This window comes from Fundulus heteroclitus, chromosome 17 (assembly GCF_011125445.2).
Source record: "Fundulus heteroclitus isolate FHET01 chromosome 17, MU-UCD_Fhet_4.1, whole genome shotgun sequence".
Classification (NCBI taxonomy): Eukaryota; Metazoa; Chordata; class Actinopteri; order Cyprinodontiformes; family Fundulidae; genus Fundulus; species Fundulus heteroclitus.
The window spans coordinates 2,653,876-2,666,007 of NC_046377.1; the positions used below are offsets into that span (position 1 = coordinate 2,653,876).

The 12,132-nt window shown below is 39.9% G+C and overlaps 1 protein-coding gene across 2 annotated transcripts in view; it reads right to left on the bottom strand.

Moving 5' to 3' along the window:
* chst11 (carbohydrate (chondroitin 4) sulfotransferase 11) overlaps positions 1-12,132 on the bottom strand; it is a 95,399-nt gene that overhangs the window by 23,003 nt on the left and 60,264 nt on the right. For both annotated transcript variants that reach the window (XM_036149088.1, XM_036149087.1), the window contains exon 2: positions 4,171-4,256. In XM_036149088.1, the coding sequence (XP_036004981.1) occupies positions 4,171-4,256 (86 nt within the window). The remainder of the gene's footprint in view (positions 1-4,170; positions 4,257-12,132) is intronic.

Below are 12,132 nucleotides of genomic sequence, written 5' to 3' on the forward strand. Positions count from 1 at the left end.
AAAGCCCCCCAAAGTGGGTACGAATAGATATGATCTGTACAAAACGTTAAATGGCAGAAGGTTGTTTTTTGTACCAAAAAAATTTACATGCAAAATGACCAAAAAGTACAAAATGGTTACTTTAACTCCACTAACCTCTCACACATTAACTGATTCAGGTGATATCCTGCAAGTGACAGAAACAGAACCAATGTTTACATGGAAATAAGTAATCGGAATAAAGGCCGATATGCATGAAAATGCATCATCTAAACACGTCAAATGATCAAGTTTAATCGGAATTAAATTGTATTCCGAACAAGACGGGTTTATGCAGATTGTAAATCAGAACAGCATCCATCTAAACACTTGTTCCGATCATGCCATTTGGATTATGGCAAACCGCCCTGACTTGACACGCGTGCCCCACGTCTCTCACCCTGTAACACAGGAAGACCAATAGCTATATATTAGCGAGTGCAGTAACATCTTGGCCGTTCTTGGAACACGTCCACGTTTATTTGTACACTTCCACTATTTTTCAGCATAGACAACTTCTTCTTCTGTGTTTCTTTAGGCAACTGCATGTCAAATTGCGTTTATGCTGAATAAAGCCTGGCTCATGTTAAACGAACAACATGATCTAATAGATTAGTTGATTATGTTCCCAAATAGACAATGTAGTCAATGTATGTTTTTTTTTCTTGTTCATTCCAAATACATTTCAATCCAATCAAGGAGTTTCGCACATGTACGCATAGCTAGTGTGAAGACAAAGCATGACAAAGGTGGGGAAATCCATTGAATAGCTCCAGTGTTGTAGTTTGTAGCACAGAATGTGATAAAGGCGTACATCAAGTGGCTTCTACATCATTGTTTTCACTAACTGGCCAAAAATGGCCACTTTGGAAATTATTATTAAAAAAAGCCCGACTTCTCTCAAGAAAACTTCAGTTTGCACGTAGACGGGATGTGCAACCACAGCAGACAATCATTACCGTGGACTTAACCAGAGACCCAATAAATGGAGCCTAAACATTTAAAATGTTATCACATCATCATGTGCGTCACATTCTCATAACTAATGCATATCTACGTGTTTCATTTAGACTTGAAATTCAGAACTTTATTTTACACAGCGTCTAACAGAAATGTAACTGCGGTTCTAGAGCACGAGAACGTTGTAACGTTGCCGGTGTGCTGCTGGGTCCTTATGAGGAAAAAAAAACTGTTAGCAAGGAGAAACGTGAGATTTGCAGCTGATTCCCGTTCGCTACTGCTATGTTTTAAATAACCGTAGCACACTCTGCGTGCGGCCAGCTTGTAGACGTTTCGTCTAAACCGGAGCACAAACTGCAATGTCCACCTGAATAGAGGTACTCATTTTATTCAGGTATTAACACAATTATACACAATGTGGGTGCATCTGCGTGAGACATTTCAGCAAGACCATGTTTTAATATAATTTTCACTTCTTAGAAACCAAACCAAATCTACTTTTTCATTGTGTCATTTCATTCACACATATTTTTCACTTGAGTTTCAAATAAACCTGCTAAAATAGAACTGTACCCCTGTTGAAACCGTACGTCTGGAAGTGTCTTTAAACCTGCTAATCAAAACATTGCAAAAATGTTGCAACTCTGAGTACTTATATTTCAAACCGCTGTTTTGTCAGCGAAAAGCGCACACACACACACACACACGCACGCACGCACGCACACACACACACACACACACACACACACACACACACACACGCACACACGCACACACACGCACACACACACGCACACACACACACACACACACGCACACACACACACACACACACACGCACACACACACACACAAAGAGCAAAGGCGGGCCGCTCTCTTGACCGCTTACTTCAAGGACCCGGCTACGGTTTACTCAAGCTACAGTAGCTCCTGCTGTGCACACAGAAACATATCAATGGGACTTCACAGGAGTGAGAATGTGTGGAAAAATTCTCTGTGAAAAAAAAAAAAAATAGCTTACTATGAGTTTGTGTGCACCTGGTCTAATCTTGGCTATCCAGAAAAGCACTTAAAGCTCCCTGTGTGCATGGTGATAAATGGCCAGTTCAACACCGTACAGCGTGGTACAGGCAGAGTGGGGGTGGGGTGGGGGGTGGGGGGGGGGGGTATACAGAGCATAAAACCAGGGGTAGCTTTAGAGCACTGGTAGGAGGACAGTGAAGAGAGTAACAACTGAAAGCATCTTGCACAAAGCAACCAGGGGTTTTGAAACTACTAAAAAACATCTAAACATCAGTGGTGTTCAGACGTGTCCTTCAGGTTTTACTAGATTTGGTCCAGAAACTCTACATAGAGAGGCTGGAATGACACAAGGAAGGCAGGAATGAAAGACAAGGGAGGAAGGAAGAAAGAGAAATAATGGAAAGACACGAAAGAGACAAAGAAAGTGAAGAAGGAAAGGTAGGAGAACTGCTTTCAGTCAATGGAAAAGAGAATAAAGTCTGTAAACAAATATATTCATACTCTTATTTTCTTTCTTTATGCCGATCCATGCCTGGAAAATACTGGGATGAAATTCCATACATTTCCATACTTTTCCAGGCTGTGTAGGAATCCTGCATTGATCACTTTAAAGGCCAATATAAAAGACTGCAGGAAAGTCTGGTGGCTTGGAAGGAACGTTGAAAAAAGGAGGGACAGCTCTAAGCTTTTGTGCAACCCTTCATTCATATGTTGGTGCAATTGAGTTTTAATGTGCCTCATTTAGGATAAAACATTTCCACAGCATGTAGTTGTGACAGAAAAATCCATCCTATGACAGGAATAGTTTCTGCAGCACCTTTTAAACACATTTTGCAGCCAACTTTCTTTTCCCCACTAAATTCCATGAAATTTCTTCCGTACAGCCTGTTACTGTTATAATACTGCTGGTGCCCACCTCCAGTGTTGAATGGGATACATTTTGGACCTAAGTCTAAAGCCCCGGGTCCACCGGCTCGGTTTTCCGCCTGCTTGTGAGTGTATCAGGAGCAGCTTATTTTAAAGGCCCGCCCGGGTTTCTCCGGCCCTACTCAAGAACGGGGTCAAAGCGAGTGGACTCGAGAGGAGCTTTGACTGAAGGTACTGCTTTTCAGTGATTGGCTGAGTGGCGAGGAGAAATGCAAAGGTTTTTTCCTCAGAGGAAGTCCAGTAAAAACACCAACTTGGTTACTTAAGGTTTGGTTGTTGCGGAAACACGTTCGTTTCAACAGTTTGCTCAGTTTGTCACTTGCCCAAATTAAATGGCCAATAACATACGTGTTACAAAGCGGACTCTACATTTCTGTTGAAATCCTGAAATTGCCTTTTATGTGCTTTGTCATTCATTTAAAATAATATTCAAAGCAACTCAGAAGTGAAGAAATATTAGTCCAGGCACAGAAGGGGAGGGCTAATTTATAATTCTCCCCAAACATAATTAATTTATCTCAAAAGTATTCACATCTTTTCCCACTGGGCTGCTCAGTGCCGCTGTTGGTAGGACTGCTGCCTTGAAGGTTCTGGGTTCAAATTCCAGCCCGGGTCTTTCTGAGATTGCATGTTCTCTCTGTGCATCCCACAGTGCCAAATCATGATTTAGGTTAATTCTGTTCAAATTTGACCTTAGGTGTGCCTGAATAGTTGTATGGACTGGAGAAAGGATACACACTTATAGATGATGGATGGATGTTTGCCACATTATAACTATCAATTTAAATGCATTTTAGTTGGATTTTATGTGATAGATTTGGAAGTGGTATATGGTTTTCTAATTATTTTCAGGGTAGCGTGTCAGCCTCTATTACACTAAACTCCTTAAATAAAAGTGTGCAACCAATACCTTCAGAAGTTACCTATTTAGTAATCTGGGATTTTATTTCCAGTGTAAATCCATCTGTTTTGTGAAGTGTCAAGGGTCTCTAGGATTGTAGTAATGTCCTAGTAAATTCTGAATAAAATACATTGATATTTGTTGGTGTAACGAGGTAAAATGGGTCATTTTAGAATTTTTCTTCATTAAACATGACAAAGTTCTTGTCAAAATGTCAGCCATGGATACTAAGACTTTTAACGCTTTCACAATGGATACTTCCATAACTTCCTTTTATATTATGTGGTTGCAGATGAAGAAACCATGAATTCATTTATTCTGTGGGAGGGTGTTCATCCTACCTGTGAGGGGCTGTAGAGCTCCTGCAGTGCATTGCGGGAGCCTTTCCTGCAGCAGCCATCCACCACAAAGGGGTTCCTCTGCATGACTGAAAAAGGAAAGAGAACATTTAGAACAGACGCAGGAAGAACAAATGTCTGAATCTATTATGTGGACACCATGAGGTGTTGAGATGCAGATTCAGTCATATGTGTGTGTGTGAGTGTATATATATATATATATATATATATATATATATATATATATATATATATATATAAAATTAAATATTAGGCATTTTACTTTTGTTAGGCAAAATGCACTAAAATAGATTAACAGACTGTGAAAAGTCAAAATGTGTTAAAAATTCTTCCGGAATGATGGAGAATTCTTAAAATTGGCGTATTATTGGATCGTGATCACAGAACCATCAAATGTATTGTTGCTAACAGAATCCAAAGAAACATGTTCACTTAAAAAAGACACAAATTAGCTTCATCAAAAAGGTGTACAGTGCTCAGACACATGGCCAACGTAAGGAGGGCTAAAACTGGACCAATAACGAACAAAACACGACCCAGACTGGGCCAACAAATATCCGAAGGCTGATTCTTCCGAGGGTTTATGGATTGACGAGATAGGAGATTACCGACAGATTACATGGATGCTCCTCGTCATTTTAGACACCAGCAAGGTGGAGGTGGGGTACTAGGATGGACTGGTATTATTAAAGAGGAGCCAGTTGGACCTTTTTGGACAAAGGCAAGGCAGGTGTATTTATATAGCACCTTCATGCACAAGGCAATCCAAAATGCTTTACAGAACATAAAGTGATAAAGAATAACAAAACGTAAAAGCATTACATAAGAGAGACCTTTTTTGGATTGAAATCAAACTCTAGAGTCCAACCTAATGCCTCTGCCACAGGCTGCATCATTAAAGAAGAGAGATCCATTATTTTTAAAGCTGTCAAATGCTTTATTGCATTCGTCATAGGACTCCATAGTGTGGCTAACCAGTAAAGGTTAGAGAGAAAAATGACACGTGTTGGATTGGATTGTTGTAAACTGATCTCAGGACCTTAAAAACACAGTTTGTGGTTTACAAAACTTTCATTATTTATTCTATTTGTGAAAAGAAGGAAAAAAAACTACTGTTAACTGGTCCACTAATCTCACTTAAACCTAGTCCTGTTTATCCTCTTGTATGGTGACCTGAATGTTTTGTTACTTCTGTTCTCTCTGTGGTCTGACAACAGCGGGATCTCTTTCCCCATATCCATGACCTTCAGGCTGCAGTTATGGAGCAAAACACGTTTTTGCTCTTTTTAGAACATCTTTGGAAATTAATCTTTAAGATGACTAGCGTGGCTACAGTACTGACAATGAGAACGAAGAAGTTGAAGTTAGTACTTTAAAGGTCAGAGGTGTTCTTGGAGCCCTGACTTCAATATCCAACATGGCTGCCATGCCTACGAGAAATTATGAATAATCCAGTTATAAACTATTTATTTCCACTTCAAATGATTTGTATCTCATTAAAGCGGGTGCACAAAAGTTATTATTCAAATTTCTGTCCTCAGAATTTGGAGAAATTCAATTTCTGGTTTAAATTGCTAAAGGTAGTTAGCACAGCAACAAGCAGCAAATCTCACCCATTTCCCTATTTGTACAACATGCTCAACTCAGGTGTGAGATATTTCCCAGGTCCACCTTTCCACTCCCAAGTCAAATCTAGCTTGGGTCTTATCTTGAACGCCATCTTTTTGAGGTTGGTTGCAAACTAAAAGACTGATGTGATATGATGCCAGACACAAACAAACCCCTGCAGGACGCAGAATAGGGAAGGAATAAAGTCAAATCAAACACGAACAAACACGATTAGCTCAGCTTGGTTCACGGTGAAGACAGGAATAAAATCTCAGGCTGTGCATTTTCTAAACCGTCCCAAATTCCGATTTTATGACAATTCATACCACCAGGGGTAATAACCATTTACTGCAGGTAAGACGCCTGGAGCTACAGGGATGAATAATGAAAGCAAGCCGACTGTACGCCAAGGGCAAAGCTGCAGTTCAGCGTTTGTTTGGCAGGAGTTCAGATCCTCACACAACGCTGTGCAGAGCGGCTACTGGCAGAGGGAGCAGCAGGAGCAGCCAGCGCAACACTTCGATTCCAACACACTTTCTTGAAATTACTCCGTGGTGAGATGATGAAGGACACCACAGACTTGACAAGCAAGAAAAAAAAAAAAGTAAATAATGATGGATAGTCATCTGCCTTATGGTTATGGATGAGTAGGAGCTTTGGAAGTGTGGAAAGCCGATGATGAACTTAACAAATGGTATCGCGTTTATAAGTCTGGAGCATCAGTAAAGCTTAAAACTGTCCAGTTTTATTCATTCACATTGCAGGAAAAAGCTATTTGTTGGTAGGGGAAAAGATGAATATTGTTACGCTTGTAACCATTCCATACTTAAAGGGTGGCCTGCTGTAAAATACAACTTTATTCCCAATAATCTTTACCTATAGGGTTTTCCTTCAAACTATAAACATAATTCACATTAAATGCATTTGAAGTGACAAGGTTTAGACATAAAAGTTAGTTTCCTTCTTTGGTGACTTCAGAAAGAATCTGCTGAAATGCAGAGATGCTCAAAAGGTGCTGCACTGGACTCTGCGCTGCTTCAAGGTGTTAGAGATGGCATTTTACCTAACATTGCCAGATGGGAGCACATTAGACCACATATGCTTTTCTTCCGTTTTAGGATAGATTTTAAACTTTTATTATTTGTTTTTAAAGCTCTTAAGTTATTGAGCTTTTCTATTCGCACCAGGTCCATGAGATCCGTCATTCAACGTTTACTCACGGTTCCATGAGCAAAGTCCAAATGTTGGGCTGAATGATCTTTTTTCTGTGGCCGCACTGCGACGCTGGAATGAGCTTCTACTAAATCCTCAATGTCTAGCTGAACTTGGCCTTTTTCAAATCAAACCTCAAAACTTTTTTACTCAGGCAGACTTTTAATAAGGTGGTCCTTCTGGTTGTATCTACCCGCTTATATCTATGTTGTTACATCTACGTTGTTTTTAACCAGTTTTTTTTTAATGTTTTCTGTAATCTATTTGTGTGTTTTTGCTACCATAATACTGCAAAAAGGGAACTAAAAGTAAGTAATAATTTCTTGAAATTAGTTTATTTTTGCCAATGGAATGAGTATTTTTTACTGCTAAAATAAGATAGTTAGATATACTGCACTTGAAATAAGATGATGGAGATTAATTGTTCCTATTTTAAGTGCAAAAATCGTATTCCATTGGCAAATAGTCTTATTTAGCTCCTCAAATTAAGGAAAAATACACTTATTTCAAGAAAGTTTCACTTACTTTTAGTTACCTTTTTGCTGTGCATATATTGGTTTGTTAAAACCTTTGGTCACAATTATAGTGGATGTGAAAAAAAGGCTTGATTGATTGATTGATTGATTGATTAATTGATTCAACTACTCTGTCCAACTCCTTCAACCTCAAGACCACTGTTGCTCACTAGACTTTTATTTGAGTTATTTATGTTCTCTTTCTCTCTCTCTGTAAACACAAGAAGTAGATATAAGTGAAAATCCCAGCTGATAACTTTCTGAAAACTCAGCACAATCCCTCTTACAACAATGTCACAATAAAAAACCCTTGAATCCCCTTTTTATCCCCATCTTGCTCAGTTTGAAGTACATTCAGCAGTCTTCCTCACGTCCACAGCTGAATCGACAAGTTTACATACACTAGATAAAAATATACGCTTTTTTTCTCACCGTCAGGCATGAAATCTGAATAACCCTTTTATCGTCATAGGTCCGTCAGAATTTCCAAAAAAAAAATATTTCTATTTGCTAAATGCCAGAATAACAAAAACAACCCCACAACATGATACTGCCAACCCTGTGTTTCACAGTTGGCATGGTGTTCTCAGGCTTGGAAGCTTCCCCTTCCTCCACGATGGTCATTATGGCGAAACAGTTCAATTTTAGTTTCGTCAAAATTTTTTCCAAATAATCACTTCATTGTCCCTGTGTGCATTTGCAACTGCAATCTGGCTTTTATGGGTTTCTTTTGGAGTAATGGCTTCTTCCTGGCAGAGTAGCCTTTTAGCCCATGTTGGTCCAGATCAGACAGTGACACACGGTTTACCAGCATCAGCCAGTATCTTCCCAAGATCTTTTGTTTTTTTTTGGTATGCACATTTCGGACTAAAGCCCGTTAATCTCTGGGACTCAGAACGTCTCCTTCCTGAGCGGTGTGATGACTGGACAGTCCCATGGTGTTTATATTTGTGTTTAATTGTTTGAACAGATGTACGTGGCACCTTCTGGCATTTAGAAATTGCACCCAAGGAGGAACTAGACTTGTGTAAGTCCACAATTCTCTTCCTGATATCTTGTTTCTCAACATGTTACACAAAGAGGCAGAGAGTTCTAGGTGTTCCTTTAAAACATCCACATGTGTCTCAACTCAACTCAAATGTTGTCAATAAACCTATCAGAAGCTTGTGAGGCATGATATTATCATCTGGGCATTCCCAAATTATTTAAATCTTTAATCTTAGTGTATGTAAACTTCTGAATACGATCAAAGTACTCAATTATTGTCCAAATCGCTAATTTTTCCAGGATTTAGCAAATAGAAATAGTTTTGGTCATTCTAGCAGACCTAAAATAGGTAAATATTAATATGTCATGTCTGACGGTGAGAAAAATGGCTTATGTGTCTTTTTTATATAGTGTAAAACTTCTGTTTTCAGGTGCCTGACTGCACTGTCTGGTTCTTTTCTGTGTTAACAAGACGGTGAGTTCAGTTCCTACATTGAATTCTGGGTCTGTCCCATTGCAGTGGGATAAAGCCTGAAAAGCTCTAAAAAAGAAGCATTCGAGTTAGATGCCAGAATCTCTGGTTCTGCTCTGGTGCAGAAGAGCAGCAGATCAGGTCCAAGCTTCTACTGTGTTATGGATCTCCTCATGATATCTCCGAGGCAAAGCCCGCTCTCCCTACTGAGCATCTCATTTAAGCCACTTCTTCTTGTCATCATAATCAAAATTGTGACCAGAGGTGAGTGGTTGGAATGTAGGTGAACCACTCAAACATATGGATTTCTATTTGTATTGTATCGGATACATTTATACTTAAAATGTCTTTATTGAGAGCAAAGTGGAAGAAATTCCTTGTTTGTGTGCACAAACGTAATAAATTAAAGATGATTCTGTTTCTAAATGCTCCTCAGCACCTTCAACATGAAAGATTAGGGTAATGTGTCCAGATACAGCACTTCTGCTGCTCTTACATAATGACTCCTATTAATACTAAAAAACAGAACTCTTGCACTAATATTTTATTTTTGCATTAATATTTTATTGACTGTCCATGTACAATTTTAAAACCAAATTTTGCTGCTTTTATTTATTTCTTCACTGCATGTGCCCTCTTATTTACTTTTATCTGAATGTTATGTTGTCTGTGTACTTAGTCTGGTAAATATGTCTTGTCTTCACCGTGGGACAGTGAGAAACGTAATTTCGATCTCTTTGTATGTCTGGAGCATATGAAGAAATTGACAATAAAGTTGATTGATTGATTGATTGATAATGTCCTCATTGCTACAGTGTTGTAGTCAAGTCACTATGCCTCGAGTCCGAGTCCAGGTTCGAGTCTCCAGTGTTGAAGTCCGAGTCAAGTCCAAGTCATTAAAAAAAAATCTGAGTCGAGTCCGAGTCAAGTCCGAGTCGAGTCACTATTGATCCAAGTCGAGTCCTTATTGATCAAGTCAAGACCATGTTCCATTGTAACATGCTATTGCACTAATAGATATTAAAATCATACACCAAATAATATTCTAATGACATATTAAAATTATAGCCTAATGATATATAAAAAAAAGTCAAGTCTTTTTCTCAATTTCCGAGTCAGAATGATCTGAATGTAGGAGTCTGAGTCCAAGTTCGAGTCATCAGTGCTCAAGTCACGAGTCTCTAAATTTAGCTAATGACTCGAACTCGAGTTCGAGTCTCGGACTCGAGTTCTACAACACTGCTACTGTGTAGACAAGGCCTTCATCTGTTTATCTACTGTGGTTCCTGCTTCATTCTGCCAGTACTCTACTTGTGAACAAGACACCAGCATACATCTCCTCTGGTTGAGCACACTCACCCTGACCCACATGTTGCATTCCACCTTTTTTTTCTGAGACACAAATCAAAGAAAAAAAGAAGACAGTGAGCATTTCTGTCATCGCAGCAGACATCAATGCAAATTAGAGAAAGAGAGAAAGACTGCAGATTTTTAAGGATTCCTTGTCAAGAAGTAAAGGGCAGAGTATGCCAAGGTTGGCGCTGACCACAGCTTACTAGATACCTCCCGCATGAGAACCTTGATTGGTCCATTGGCAGGACCCAGGCTCACTGACAGAACCCTGCTGGGGGGTAGAGCTGAGTGCTTGTTAGCGTAATGAGCCTGAACAGAAAGTTGTGACCTTCAACAGATGAGGGGAAAGACGGAGAGCAGCGGCCAATGCCCGTACGTCCTGTGCTAACACACACTCCTGTACAGAAGCACTGGCGATTGATGGCCCGGTTGCCAAAGCTGGTCTTCAATAATGCAGTTCAGCACCGCGCTCTGCAGTCTGCGCACTGCCAATCGATGCTTCACACAAGAAATGAAGCAGTCGCCGCATTTCTTTCAACTCCCCTCACACGTTTGTGCATCGTTTCATGTAAGACAGAATCGACAAACCGACTGTATAAAGTAATGAGGATTCAGTGTTTGTATTTGTGTGCAACAATGTGACACTGATGAGTCCCCGCAGCTGCGGTGATGTTTATCTGCTGGCACCAAGGAGACGTGCTCTAACGACGACGGATGCCAAAATACATTGGGTTGAACAAGTGTGAACAATATTAGATGCTATCCTCCCGTTTTATTGGTCCCTTTATTGAGCAAACAAGCCATTCTCTAAAATGGGAGGCGTGTTAGAGAAGGACTTCAGCCCACGGAAGCATGCTGGCTCATCCCTAAAAAAAAACACATGGAGGAATCTTGCATCTATTCTGATTCTGAAAAATACCAAAAAGAATGAACCAGCAATAAACTAACAGATACAGAATACAACAGCATAAATATCTCTGTGAAATATCTCTGTTCCAAGTGATTGTAGATGTTTATTTCTTGTTTTTTGCATAGGCGTCGCTGCACGGTGTTGCAGTTTTGAGCTCTGATGCCCAGCGGCACCAGTCCTGGGTTCTGGTCCCTACTGGGGTCATTGTATTTTGAGTTGCTGGTGGAGATTCTCAGTCATCCAGGTCGTGATCATTGCAAAAAAAAAGTTAAAAAACAAAACAACTGGACTTTTTTTCCCCAAAGTTTGAAGACGTTTCGCTTTGAAGACAAAACACACCACATCACATAGAAAACTCCGAAGACTTTGCAAACAAAGTCAAATATTAAAAGATGGTGCCAGGAGAAACTCTGGTGTTGTTTGATGTCACCTCACTTTTCACTTGCATACTTACAGCAGAGGCAGTAGAAAGAGCCAGGAAATGTCTTCAACAAGACGGTGACCTAAACAACAGGATGTGTACCCTACTGGACCTTTTGTCTTTCCACAACCTATTTCAAGTTTGGTGATCATTTTTACAGACAGAAGCATGGTTGTGCCGTGGGATCTCCAGAGTCACCAAGTGTAGCCAATCTTTACATTTACATCTCCCCTGTAAGCCGGGCCAACGTCGACCCTAACGACTTCCCATTGCTAAGGGGTGGTAAATTATATAAAGCCCACACTACTCCAGACATTTGAATCTCTTAACACCATTAGGCATTAGTCTGTGCATGCATTACCCAGCACTTTTACTGAACTTTTACCGTTGATTACTGCTCAATAAGCTCCCCATGAATGTCGGTCAGAGGAGGAGGACTAGAGACTGTTTTCTAACAACCACTATG